This window comes from Pholcus phalangioides, unplaced genomic scaffold, assembly GCF_987345545.1.
Source record: "Pholcus phalangioides strain wild (caught in Gottingen) unplaced genomic scaffold, Ppha-v1.0 ptg000009l_1, whole genome shotgun sequence".
NCBI lineage: Eukaryota > Metazoa > Arthropoda > Arachnida > Araneae > Pholcidae > Pholcus > Pholcus phalangioides.
The window spans coordinates 24,909,287-24,923,779 of NW_028301602.1; the positions used below are offsets into that span (position 1 = coordinate 24,909,287).

At 35.1% G+C, this 14,493-nt stretch overlaps 1 protein-coding gene across 3 annotated transcripts; it reads left to right on the plus strand.

The window, feature by feature from the left end:
* Positions 1 to 3,524: 3,524 nt before the first annotated feature.
* Positions 3,525 to 9,903, plus strand: LOC149082594 (lysosomal cobalamin transporter ABCD4-like). 3 transcript variants are annotated; one of them, XM_089235858.1, is made up of 4 exons: positions 3,525 to 4,646; positions 4,827 to 4,907; positions 5,728 to 6,076; positions 7,885 to 9,903. In XM_089235858.1, the coding sequence occupies exons 1-4, from the start codon at positions 3,752 to 3,754 to the stop codon at positions 8,216 to 8,218; spliced, it is 1,659 nt and encodes a 552-aa protein (XP_089091984.1). In that variant the 5' UTR covers positions 3,525 to 3,751; the 3' UTR covers positions 8,219 to 9,903. The 3 variants fall into 3 exon arrangements, with proteins under 3 accessions (XP_089091984.1, XP_089091985.1, XP_089091983.1); XM_089235859.1 differs by having other exon boundaries at positions 3,525 to 3,665; positions 4,726 to 4,907; XM_089235857.1 differs by having other exon boundaries at positions 3,525 to 4,907.
* The last annotated feature ends 4,590 nt before the right edge of the window (positions 9,904 to 14,493 follow it).

Here is a 14,493-nt window from a genome sequence, read left to right on the forward strand (position 1 = left end):
ATTTAACGTGAAATGAATGATTAAGTTTAGAGAAAATGCATTGAAAAGGGGGGGGGGAAAGTTTTGGAAATGAATGATTTCTATGTAAAAGGTAAGACTTTTAATACGAAACTTAACGACCGCACAGTCTGTACGTTCTAGGAAATTACCTTTTCCACCTGTATGTGTGTGAGAGAGAAATGACCTAACTGTATCACATAGAGTACCCCCGACGCAGTTTTTTTCACTATGGTTCACGAACTCGACCGCACAGTGAACTTAGGATAAAACGAAACACATGTTCAGTATGGCTGCGCTCACAGAGGAGCGAAGAGGTACGAGTTACAAGAACTGCGACTAAAAAGAAAAAATGCATAAAGATCGAGAAAGAGATGCCCGAACATAGTAAAAAAAGAGGAGGATAGAGAGGAAATGACCGGAGTGGTTCTGAAATGTAAGGGTGTGATGATGATGATGATTCCTCCGCAGAAAAGGGAAAGAAAAAAAGGGGAGAAACGGACCAATTAGCAGATAGCGTAAATCCGCAGATCGAGATGAAAACAAATAGGTTTGTTCAAGTAGCGCACCTCGTTGAGTGGCATCTTTCTCGCTTTCGCCTCGCTTCTCGAGTATGTATGGTGTAGATCAAAACAATACAATTGTTTTTGTCGCTAGTCTGTATAATAAATACACTCCCGTACCTCTTGGTCGTGGCACTATGTGCACGGCCTTAGTCATCTTTCAATAAATTCTCCTTAACCCAATTGTGAAGTTGTTTATCTGAGCTTTTGGTTAGTATTTGTATTTTCACTGTGTTTCCTCGGTGTTTAAGTTCAACTTCAAATTTTGGGCCGTTTCTGGTACAAAGTGGACGATTTTTCTTAGGTCAATGGAAAATCGCGTTTTTGCAAACAAGATTTCGGCTACGAACGTGATTCCGGAACGAATGATCTTTGTCAGCCGAAGTATCACTACATTATCTCGTAGTAAACAGAATTATTATACAGGTACAAAGTGTACCTGCTTCTCTCATATTTTTTCCTTCTTTTCCCATGCGTAAACAATGATACGTCTACCAGTTTTTGAGATTTATCTCTGCTAGTTCAACTTAAGAGTGTCCAAATTTGTTGCCAAAAGGCTGTACGTAAAGTGGCTAAATGGTACCCGTTATAAAGCATTCAAAAATATTTGCAAGCAAGTCTGATATCTCCAAGTATGGAATGGGAAAAAAGTGTAACAATGAAAAACTAACAGATGATTGGATAATAATAAAAAAGTATTTGAACTGTGGTTGTACGATTGACGGCTGTTCAATTAAAACATTGTTGAAAAAACTATTGATAGAGCTCTTCATTCATATAGTGTAATGTACTTTCTTCCGTACCTGTAAAAATCAGCGACGATCGTCACTGGCTTATTCTCAGCATTATCTTATAGCATTATCTTCGTGAGAAAGAAAGAGTTCCGTAGTTTGAAAACGAACTCTATTTTTATACAGACGTTGATAAAAATTCCACAGCTTATCACCAGAGCGGTTTTCACAAGTTTCTTTTTCAAGCTCTTATCAAAGCTAGCCATATTTTCTCGAGGAAAATATTAAAATTGTTAATAATCTATTTAAATAAGGTGGGGCACTGCCCAGGATGATACACACACATATATATTTCGTAGAGTTCATTTTAGCCTCTTATTTTAATATTGACAAGTCCAGATTTTTTGTACAGTTGATTTTTCGACGGAACACATTTCTCTGTACCCCCTTAGTTTGCACATGCTGAAAATCGGACGAAAGACTACTTAATTGAGAAATATATAACATTTTGAAGGAGGTTTAGTGATTTCTGATGTGCCTGTTAAAGGGTTAATAAACTGAACATTTCCTGCCGTATTAGTGATTTTTCAGTAATTCTTGCTACAGTTGAAAACTTTTCCTCCTATAGCATCATTTCATGCGATAATTGATGTCCAGCATTTGAAGAATCCCAATTCTCCATGTTTTTCTCCTGTATACTCGTTACTCTAGCTAATATGGTCAGTCTGTGTGGGGCGACTAAAAATTCAGTTTAATTAAAATTTAATAAAAAATGAAAACAATAATTTTATTGAATGGATTAAGCAGTAATTCCATTCGCGTTGTTAAATAAAAATAAGTAATTTCAATAAAGAGAGCAGAAAATTAGCATGATTGGACAATTATTTGACATCGCTTTTTTCTAGAGCAGTAGAACCAAATTTATGGAAGGGCAACTTTCTTCTGACAAAAAGTTTATTTGTGACCCTACTTTTCGAAAAAACCGAAAACCATAATTGGTGAGACAGGGTTCCAATGGGTAGTTATAACCCATCAAACCCCCTGCATCATGAATCTACCAATTCCTGTTGCAGTAGTGCGCTTTGCAAATGAAAAAGAAAGTAAAGATCAACGAGATGGGTGAAAGACTAAGTTCACCTGAGACCCAAAGGGTAGCAAAATTTTTTTTTATAAAATAAGTACTTGAGAAATAATACTTGAGAATATTCCTGAGTATTACACTGTTCCAGCGCAATTTGCTTTCGCAAGACATATCTCACAAGGATAAAATTGAATATCACGAATAAATGCGAGTAGTGAAAATGATTAAATGTATTTACAATTCCCCCCCCCCTCAAAAAGGAATCTCATCAGGGCCAAGGGAGTACGCTCACCGCATAATTATAATTATATGAGTATTAATATATATATATATAAATAGATGTACCGACATGCAGCATCACCTCGTTTTCAAGAGCAATGTGCAATGTTTTTGTATACTTCGTACAATGTTCACAGACCTGGCAGCGCAGGCCTAGGCATATGAAGACAATTTTTTGGTCTTTTGGGACGTGCTTTATCTCTGCTGTCATATGAGGAAATCTCCGTGAGATGTGGAATTTCAGAGTTGCTAAGTTTATCGTATAGTTTTTTCGCTAGCTTCTTAGCATAAGATGTTACATCAGTCACTCCAGAATTCTTTCTAACCAGACTCAAGACCAGACTCAAAATTTCGCGATGGTGACTGGCCCTTAAAGCGGGCCATTAGCCAACATAAGGGCTGGGGCCCCTTGGGGACCCCCGATGAAGAACAACATCCTTTCTGATGTTGACGTTTCTGACATACCATGGTAAACCGATGTAACGTCTCAGGATTTTATTTTGAAATCTTTCCAATGCGGTGATATTTATCCTCTTTGAAAATAGCCAGAGAGGTGCTGCATAATCGGTGATTTTGATTATGAATAGTATCGGTAGATAGCGCTGCATAGAAACTACTCATAATTATTAATTATGTACAAAATCAACTCCGCATTTTTCAAATTTTTTGAGAAACCGAAATACTGATTGAGATACTGTACGTGTGTTCGCACTTGTATTTTTGGCGATAATTGGCAATGTCTCGTATTTGGAATCACAATGTCTCGGATTTTTTTTTCCTCGAAAAAATATGGTCAGTTAGTATTCCACATAGCCTGGGTGACTGATTAATTAAGTCAAGTCAAATAAAAAAACAACAACCACAACTATTGCTGATTGTTTGAATTTTCGTCTGCTCCAGGAAAAAAAGAGGGGAAAAATGCAGAATTGATAATTGATGATTCCTCTAGCACAAATGAGATGGTATTATCAGCATGAGGAGAAGAAGAGGAGGAAAAATTCTTCCTGGGTATCTGTGAGTTATCTCTTTTTGTATTCATACCTGTATCATATATCTATTTAGAGTAGGTGAGATAAATTATTCAGATCTCATCTTTTCTAATGGATGAACAAAATACGGACAAGATGGAAAATCCTTCGAGTCCCGAACCATATAAATTCGGGTGTCACATGTTGAGAACGTTGTACGGTATTCTACGTATTTTGATGAAAGACAGAGTATGTTTGATTTATTGCTTGCTTATAGGATTGATATCTCTACTGCTAGAATATATCATATATAATGTTGGGATCATCCCGAGCGGTTTCTACAAATACCTCGTCCAAAAAGACTGGGACAGTTTCGTGAGCCATGTGATCATCTCTGTGCTCCTCATCCTCGCAATCGCTTTCGTCCTCAGCTTCAGGCAGTACCTGACCAGTATCTTCCGCATGTGTAGCCGTGACGTCCTCACCAGCGCGTTACAAAACCTGTACTTCAAGCTGAACAGGTTTTACTTCCTTAATAACTTGGCGTACAAGTTGACGGACAATCCTGATCAGAGGATCACTCAGGACGTTGATAAGTTCACAGAGCAGTTGAGTACGATGATCGCTCCCGTTGTTGTGTCGCCGTTTGTTATAGGCTATTACACCTATACTTGTTTCACGACTACGGGATGGATCGGACCAGTTGTGATATTCTGTGTTTTTGTCGTTTCTGTGGTCGTTAATAAGTTTCTCATCAAACCTGTGATGAACATGGTTATTAAACAGGAAAAGTACGAGGGGTTCTTCCGTTTCAAACACATGCATGTGAGGACATGTGCGGAATCAATCGCTCTACAGGGAAGCCAAAAAGCTGAGCATAACCAGTCTAGTCATCATCTGAACAATCTGATAAGAACACAAGAAAGCTTGTATCTGCGGCAGTTCCCGTTGAATATAGCCGTTAACATATTCAACTACATAGGGAGCATAATCAGCTACCTGATATTAGCGCAACCTGTGTTTATGGGTAGGTATGATAACTTGTCTCCCGCTGAAATCGGGGCATTAATTAGCAATAATGCTTTTTTCTCTATATACCTTATAAGCGCTTTTTCGAAACTGGTGGACCTTTCTTCATCTTTGAGTGAGCTAGCTGGTCTGACATATCGAGTATCTGAGTTGTTGAATCTGGTTTCTTTGACTGCAGCAGAGAGTTTGTGGGCATTGGATCCATATGATGACGATGATGACAATAGGCAAAGTTCGGAAGACAGTATGCTTTCTGAAGGTAATATTAATTTTTTTCTATTATTAATTCTGATATCCCCAAAATTATGCTCAATTCTGCGAGATAAAGTTTTAGAAAATTTGTGCTATAATTCATGAATTTATAATGTTACCCCTCTTTCCTTGAGTCCTGCATGGTCTCTCACACAGGTAGGCCAGAGATTCGGGATAAGTCTTTTGCTATTTTTTACTTTCTCGCTATCTATAAATTCACTACAGAGATGTCCATGAAAAGCCTAGCTTAGAGAGAAGGGCTGCAACTAGATGCTTGGGCAGCCAGGGCAATCACACATTTTGGCGTTCCCCTTGTAATGTTGAAGGAGAGGTTAGCATTTAATTTAATCAAGCTTTTCTTAGGTAATTTGTATTAATATGTACTTTTTTCTACTTGGCATCTATTTTTTCTTATAATTCTACTATTGGGCTGCGGACCGGACTCCCCCCCCCCCCATGAATGAATAAATTAACACCAGGGGCTCTGCCACCAGACTTATCCCGTTGCCGAGATCTCTTCCAGCCCAGAGTGTTCCAGTGGCAGTGTCTGGAACAAAGTGAGTGCATTTAACAGTCTGAGTGTGTAGCTAGTGTTGTGCTTGATATTTCAGTGCTGCCATCTATACTTCAAATTGTGAGTGAAGTGTAATGATTGAATATTTGTTACATTGTAGGCCTGAATTTACCTGGGAAGGGAGCAGTGATGCAAATTGAAAACCCTAATTCAGTTTAAAAAGTAACATGAAATGAATGGCGAAACTTTGATGTCAAAATAATTTTGCGACGTGTAGCTTCACTAATAATTTGTTTGGTTTTATTATTTACAGACGATGCAGCCATTGAGTTGCGTGATGTTTCATTCGGATCGCCGAGTAATCCAGCTCCCCTTGTGTCTAGGTTGTCTCTGAAAATTGTTCCAGGTACAAATCTTCTCATCACTGGAAATAGTAGTAGTGGTAAAACATCAATATTACGAATCATCAGAGGTTTGTGGAACGTCCAGGAAGGAAAGGTGGAACGATACTTAAAATTTACTCCTGATAATGTTTTCTTCTTGCCGCAAAAGCCTCTCATGACCGAGGGCTCGATCTTAGATCAAGTAAGGTATCCAGTGTTACCAAAAAAATATCGACAGCAACGCCGCAGTTCCAATGCAAATATGCAGCTTATTTATAGGTAAGTAAAATTAGAGGAAATATGGAGGGGAAGTAGGAAAAAAATTAAGGGATTAAATAGAAGTAACCATCTGAATTTTTCCAATTTTTTTCAGAGAAGGTGGAAGGAAAATAATATCCCCTGAAAACTTTTATTCAAAAAATTTGCAACACTTTTACGTTAATCCCATTGTAGCTAACTTTAAAAGACTGGAGAAATCACAATGTTATAACGAAATTTCATTATAAAGGAATTCCATATTTTTGCATTGTTCCTATGTAAACTTATCTGGGGGATTAGGAAAGTGTTTGTTAAAACAAGATTTTCCCTATATCGGTATTTGTTAAAGTGGGATTTGACTGTATTTACTGTACTTTTACAGTATACATTTTTTTCAATTTACAATGTAATGCAATTTGAAAAAAACTATAAGTCCGCCTCCCCTCCCATTTTCTCTCGTCACTTATCTTATTTGCATATCCTTATGACTTGACATCATTTCTTGGAGCTTCTCTCACAATTATACATCATTGTTTTCTCTGAAGCTCCATTTGCAAAGATGGTACAAGGTCAAAAGACTATCTATTTTATTTATATATATATATATATATATATATAGTGTCATAAGGATGTGCAAAATGTAAAAGATATGAATAAAGCGGAGTGGCCTTATAGTTTTTCCAATTGCATTACACAGTAAAAAAATATATACAGCGTGCATATTAATTGCATTTTTAATTGGGTTGCTGTATTTTTGAAACATATGACAACCATATTTTTATGGGCATCTTTTTATCAGCCACCTCGTTGGGCATTTTGCCTGTTGTGGCGTTGTATTTGTATTTGTATTTGTATAGGTAACAGGGAGCATGGCAGTTCACTGGTGAACCATTGATGCTAGAGAGGCATACTTCCAATTAGAAAACTTATTCAAATGTGTGTACTCAGATATGCCATTCATGTTGTAAGGGGTTGTATTGTTGTTTAAATAAAAAAAAATTAACTTTTTATATTTACACCCTGTGCCCTAAACCTCAATTAGAAAATTGTTGCCCTGTCTCTATTGATGCCAATAAAAGAAAATCTAAATTTCTGAGTTCAATATTCACTGAGATACTTGGATTCAAAAATTGTGAAAGAACAGTATAGATAAGGGATAAAAGCATTGTCCATTAGGTTATGCTTTTCTTTCCCAATTTTTCTCAGTCTTTTGAATTTGAATATCTCAGTGAATATTACACTATGAAACATGTTTTTTTTTGTCGACATCATTAGAGATAGGGCAACAACTTTCTAATTGGGTTTTTGGGTACAGGTTGTACATATAAAAAGTTAATTTTTTTTGAATGACTCGTACTGAGAATGACATATCTCAGTACTACATGTTATTTGGATCCTTTTTCTAATTGGAAGTATGCCTCTAGGATCAATGGTTTGCCAGTAAAATGCCATGCCCCCTGTGTATATTTACTGCAAATTATTGCAAATTTTTTGAATAAATATTGAAGATATCAGTTTTCTCATTGTAGTCATCACCTCTGAAAAATTGTCAAAAATTCAGACAGTTACAGTTTTCTAAATCACCATTTTGCACCTGGCCCTATAATTTCTTCAACCACTGTATTAAGAAGAAATGTCAATCTGAAACTCAGCTGTGTGTGATTAATAAGCCTGCGTGTTTGGGATAAAGATTTATTTTTAATGGTAATTTTATTGACCAACAAATTAATCGTGAGTGTTTGTATCTGATTGGTTATGTATGGTTATGATTTTTTTTTTATTAGTTATGCATGGTTAATGAATGATGAATATGATTTTTTTTTTTGCAGTTACTTAGAGTATGTTGAGCTTCAGCACATTGTGGATAAGGCTGGTGGATTGGATGTTGTGGTTGACTGGAACTGGAACTCAATGTTATCTCCTGGTGAAGCGCAGAGACTCAGTTTTGTGCGATTGTTTTATCACAAGCCAAAGCTTGCATTTTTAGATGAGGCAACGAGTGCCATGTCTCCTCAGATGGAAAGTAAAATGTACGAAAAATGTGAAGAGTTGCAAATTACAGTAGTGACAGTTGGACATAATGTCAGTCTTACTGCCTATCACTCGGTTCATTTGCATTTAGAAGGTAATGGAGCTTGGACACTGAGGGACATTGTGCAGTAACTCATTGGAAAATTTTTCCAAGTTCTTTTTAATGTTCATCGCATATTTCCCATAATAGTTCTTGTTTTAAGATATATTTTTATATTTTTTATACACATAATTTTATTGCGAAATAAGTTTTACTTTGTGATAAAAAAAAATCAAAACATGACATATTTTTGACATAATGCTCAAAATATAATTTTATAATATGATAAATTGACACAGACAGCTTGTGAAATTGCTTGTATATGTATTTATATGCATGATAAATACATGGTTTGTTTGAAATGTATAACTTTGTGAAAAACATTCATCTATGAGTGTATATATTACTACCAAAGAGCCCAAAGTATACCATTTCGTGAACTGACCAGTGTCCAAAATTTGGTCTTTTGCTGGCCCCTATATATCCATCCCTATGATTCAGAGGGGTCATCACTGCACTGACATATTTTTTTGTGTGATAATTATGGTCATTTATAATTAGCCATAGCTAACCATAATTATTATGGTTGGTTATGACAATCCTAATGATCAAAGTGACCTGAATATTGATATCTTACTGATCCATCTATAGGGATCGACATATAAGGGACAGCCAAAGCACTGCGAAATCCTGAATTTCGGAAATTGGCTGGATTAACTAGGCCAGCCAGTTCGCGAAGTGGCCAACTTCAGACTTCGGCAGTAACATATATACAGTAGAACCTCTCATTATAATGGACTAATAGGACTACAAAAATTGTCTGTTTTAATGAAAGTTCAGTCCAGTTTATAACAAATAATTCTTATGTGGGGGGGGGGGGTGTAATGCAACATGTATGTCACAGATGTAACTGTAAAAAGTGTATACTATATACATATAAAAAAATTATTATTATATTCTTTCTAACTGTCCATTATAATGGGGTCTGTTGTAATGAAGTTATAACTGTATATAGTTTTTTTGCATTAGTGAAAAAATCAAAACCATAAAATTGCATTCCAGGAAATATTTTTTTACAGAAAAAGCAATTATGATATTCCATAACAGAGAAGGTGTAAACAGCGTTTCTAAATTTGAAATTAATTTGAAGTTACAGTGTGGGCAGAAAGTCTTTAAAAAAATTTCACACCCAAAAAAATATTTATAAAAATTGCTGATAGGTGATGGGGAAATGAAAACTTGAACTGATAAGTTATATAAATAAATAATTAAATAAATATACAGAGCTTATAATTTAAATCAGTGATTCCCAATGTTGGCGTTAACGCCCTCTGGGGGGGGGAGCGATGGAATGTTCCGGAGGGGGGTGGTAGAAGCTACAGGTATAATGTAGGATTCTTTAGATTGCGATGGGACAAAAAAGATTGGGCAGAAAAAGTTTAAATGATGTTGACTGTGTGTGAAGGCAATGCTACTTCCAGGGCTGGAAAAATCCCAGGCTGCCACAGCGACTAAAAATATTGGTTTTGGCACCTAAAACTTTCTTTGTGTAGTTACAAAATTGCTGACTGACAGCAGCAAAAAATGTTTGGAATTTATAACAGCATATCTGCCGACATGAAAGAGGGTTACTATGCTCTGAAAGTCAAAAGAAGCATTATTTTGGACCACCTGCAGGAAACAATTTTTTTGTAGCCTAAAAAAAGTTTCTGTTGCCTAGATTTTTTCACGATTTGTCCATTCCTGGTTACATCATTAAGGGGGTCATTCAAGTATTACATCAGCATCGGGGGGGGGGGGGTTCGGATTTGCTGACTTTTGATGACAAGGGGGGAGGGGGGGGGGTTTGAAGGTTGCTTATTTCATCAACCACCCTTTTTGCAGATATGAAATATTCTAAGCTGCTGACGAAATTTTTCTGACAAGGGAGGGGGGGGGGAGGGTCAAAAATGGCTAAAAATCTGTTTACGTAATACTTGAATGGCCCCTAAGTGTTTGTTTTCTTCAAAAACAAAACCATATCTACACTCCTCAGTGTCTGTTTTGGAGCTGGTCTCCCATTTCAAAAAGTGTCTGCGCAGAGAACAAGCAGACCTTCAATATGATACTTGCATAACATGAAAGTTCAGGCATCTGCATTTTCATTTCAAAATATGGAAGACAGATGGCAGTATATTGCAGCAAGCATAACTCTGACAAAATAAATAGACCTATGTTAGAGAGCTACACATATACACACAACACGTTCTGGAATGTACCAGTTCATTAAAAACTCCCAAGAAGAACGTTTACAAGATGCATGTGTGTACAGTTAAGTTATATGCCTTTTTTTTTTGGTAGCTGTGCCATCTCTCATAGATGTTTGTCCCTTTTTCCCCCTTCTGTGAAAAAGAAGTCCCTGTGCTAAAAAACAAAACCTACCAACTGCACACGAATACTATAATTTCTCAATTTTTTATTAATTTATAAAGTTTTTATGAACTTTCTTCCCACTCTGTATGTTAAAGAACTTTAAGTATTCAGATAGAAATCTGTAAATTCATGAACTGATGTATGCACACATAAGCACAAACATGATGTGTGAATTATTTTAAAAATGTGCCATTTACAGGTTCTTTTTATTGCTTTTTATATTTATAAACTATTTTGTACAAAAATGCACATCACATAACACTCTTATGTGCCAAATTTATTTATATTTTATTTTTGATATATCACATTCACAATGTTAGTCTACTTATTTTTGAAATGTACAAAATTTAATTTATTGTTTTACGCCTAGACTTAAGAATTGATAGTTAAAAGAAATCCTGTTCTGTCAAAATAGTTCTTTTGTATTAAATCATTTTTCTATTGCAATAAGGAAGATTAGGAGACAAATATTTAAAGGCTGATGAATTATCGATTCTCATGTGTAAATATGATGGCAAAAAAGCATGACAATTCAGAGCAGTTTTAATTGCATGCAATTATTGTTTTGGTTTTGTTTCTCCTCTTTATTTGATGTGAGAAAATGATGGGTAACCAAGAAAAAAGTCAAAATGAATATAATGGTTTAAATCCAATTCTAAACTATTGCATTTCCTTGAATCTTCCTGAACTTCAACAGACTTGTTGAACCAGAGACAGGTGCACTACCTTCTCAGATGCTTTTTTAAAAATAAAAAAACTTAAAACGCGACAATACGCTGTGTGATATTTTTGAAGCTAGAATGGTAAATATTTATTGCAAAGAGATCCTTGGCAAATTCGAACCTAGACCTGTATAGCTAAGGACCAGAACACTAGCCAATCAACTGCCAGGCAGGAAATACAGGTTTTTGAAAAAATATATTGTTCTGTATAAGTTGATATCTATGTATTGAAAAAAAATATTATTTTCTTTGTTATTAATACATATAAGTTGGTCTAAAACTTGTGTTTTTTGTTTGAATTAATTGTGTTCATACAATTTTTTATTTTTACCCTATAAATTTACTGAGAGTTTCATCTACTTAAGTAGGAAAAGTGTCAAAAATCTTGGTTTAGAGCAGGGGTCTTCAACTTTTCGGACATGTCAGGCCAAATTGAAATTTTCCACAAAGCCTGTGGGCCACAAACTCATGCAATTTAGTGACATGGAAGGGGACCAATGGGGGGAGGGGAAGAGCAAGTTTAACAGGAACAAAAATTATTGAAGGCATTTGCTTATTTTGAAATTCTTTCTTTTATTAATTATCAATTTTTATCAGTTCTGAAATAATTTTTTTTCACTAATTCTGAAAAAGCTTTTGATTAATTACTGATTAAATTGATTGTGAGATTGATTTTCATCTGAAATCACTTTAAATGGTTCTTTAATTATTTTGGTAATTCTGGCATTATTTCCTTCTCAATATATCTTGTAATCATTTGTTTCAATAATCATGCAATTATTCTTTTACTGATTGTGAAATAGTTTCTATCAAAAATTACGAAATTATTTCTCTCATTGATTTATAAGTTATTTTTTTCATTAACTCTAAAATTATTTGTTTCAAAAATTATTTCTTTCTAAGTTTTCATCAATATTCTGGAATTATTTCTTCCATTAATTTGTTTTGGAATTATTTCTTCCATTAATTTGTTTTGGAATTATTTCTTCCATTAATTTATTTTGGAATTATTTCTTTCATTTATTGTAGAATTAATCGTTTTTCAATATTTTCAACCATTTCCTGAAAATGATTGGTGGGGCCCCGACAAAAAGCTTCCAGGACCAAATGTAGCCAACATGCCATGCATTAAAATCCCGTGGTTTAGAGGCTCTTTTCTAAATTTAAGAGGCGGAAGGACTTTGCTTATCATATTAGAATTGTATTTGAATACGCACAACATTAAAAAATGTGTTGGTTGATGGTTTTAGTTACCTTTGCTTCCGTAGTGAAAAACAATCTGTACCAACATCCACATGGATTGCCCTTGTTTATAAAAAAAATTGCTATGATTAGCTAACTATTCTCTACAATAAATGACATGATCTTGTTTTACAGAATCAATAAGTAGTGGGAGTGAGACAGTGAACTTCTTGTTCATTCAAATCATTTCAGATTGCGATTAAAATAAAACCGACGGTTTCTTGCAAGATGTTACATGTGATCGATTTTTGTAATTAGGTGTATGGGCTATGTAAATGGACCATTTTGATAAGTTTGATAAATTTCCCGAAATTAATATTTTACCGGCGATTATGCATAGTACCCAAGCGTCATTAGTAAATTTGATAAATTTAGTAAATTTGATAAATTTCCCTAAATTAATCACTTTTCCTTTTTACCGGTGATTATGAATGATATCAAGGTATTGCGTGTAACATGATAAATCACCATGCATCATGTTTACCACCCACATCATTACGTACTACATGTATACTATACATGATAATTCACACCAAGACCGTAGCGGGGGGAGTTGTTGATCTGGTCACCATCTTCCGAAATGTGAGAAAATGACCGAAAAAAGGGAAAAAGATGGCCAAATTATTGTTCTATCATTGGTCCCCTCCCCCCAAAATGAAAGTGATCTTTCTCGGAACGAAATTTCTCTCTACGAGTCTGATTCATACATGTATTGCATCATTATATCCGGGTACGATCGTAAAATTTGTTATTATATCAAGGTCAGACTATATTCATCACACATACTATAGACTCATTTGGAATTTTTTTCATATTTATCAAATTCACAAATTATATTCAAGTATTTATCACATTTACCAACAACACTTGGGTATTATGCATAATCTCCAGTTTAAAGTGATTAATTTATCAAACCGAGACGATTGGTAAGTATGAACAATAACCACATAAATCATAACATATATACTTAAATTTGTATAAATTCCATACGTGACTCTATATGCTACATATAAGCATATTCAAATACTTTTTTTTCTCGTGTTATGCAAATAGTTTTATATAGAATATTATGGTGTCTACCGTCACAGTTTCAAGCATTTACTAATGACATAATGTGATGATGAACGGGTAATTATTTTCAAAGACATTTCCCTCTTGCTGAGAGATTTTTTTTAATTTAAAAAAATTTATATGTTCCACACAGAAATGTCATTTCTTTCATTCATTCAGTCAAAGATTTCTTTCTTTTTTTCCAAGTAAGAAAAATGCATTAATTTTGATATATGGAGCTGGACTGAAAAGTTTTGTATCTACAAAAAATTAACACAATGTTCTTTCTTTCTTTTTTTTCTGCTTTTATTATTAATTTCATGATAATGCCTTCTCCACACTTTCCTTAATATTTAACTGGTTTTTATTCATGCAGATGACTCTTCCATCAGGTGTGTGTCTTTTACAAGATTCATTGAAAGACTGGTTATTTGTGGAGATGAAGATAACACAAGGAAAAAAATTCATCGCTACCCCCCACGGGGTAGCACTCAAACCCCGGTCTCTCGCTTGCCGGACGAGTGCTCTACCAACACCTTCTAAAGCTATGCTCTAGAAGGTGTTGGCTCTACGATCTAAGCTATGAACGGTTAATTCATCTGGTGGCCTATGTCAATCACGAGCTATTAGTTGATTGCTGCTGCCGTCCATGTACGGAGACTTTCAACATATATATACAAGCTCCAAGGTTGAAATACTCTATCTGCTTCCATAGCTTAGATGGTAGAGCACTCTTCCGGCAAGCGAGACATCGGGGTTCGAGTCCCCGTGGGGACAGTGATGCATTTTCTTCCTTGTAATATTCATCTCCACAAATAACCAGTCGTTCAATGAATCTTGTATTAACAAGTGGGGAGGACATTTCTATTTATGTGTGTCTCTTTTAGTTTTTAAAAAGAAGAAAACAATTTGATGGCCATGTCTTGCCAACATTGAGTGGA

Excerpts from the sequence above, each read along its gene's own strand:
- LOC149082594 (XM_089235857.1), top strand. The coding sequence starts at position 3,752 with ATGGATGAACAAAATACGGACAAGATGGAAAATCCTTCGAGTCCCGAA. Across the intron at positions 4,908-5,727 it reads AGACAGTATGCTTTCTGAAG|ACGATGCAGCCATTGAGTTG; the intron begins GTAATATTAATT and ends TATTATTTACAG. Across the intron at positions 6,077-7,884 it reads AATATGCAGCTTATTTATAG|TTACTTAGAGTATGTTGAGC; the intron begins GTAAGTAAAATT and ends TTTTTTTTGCAG.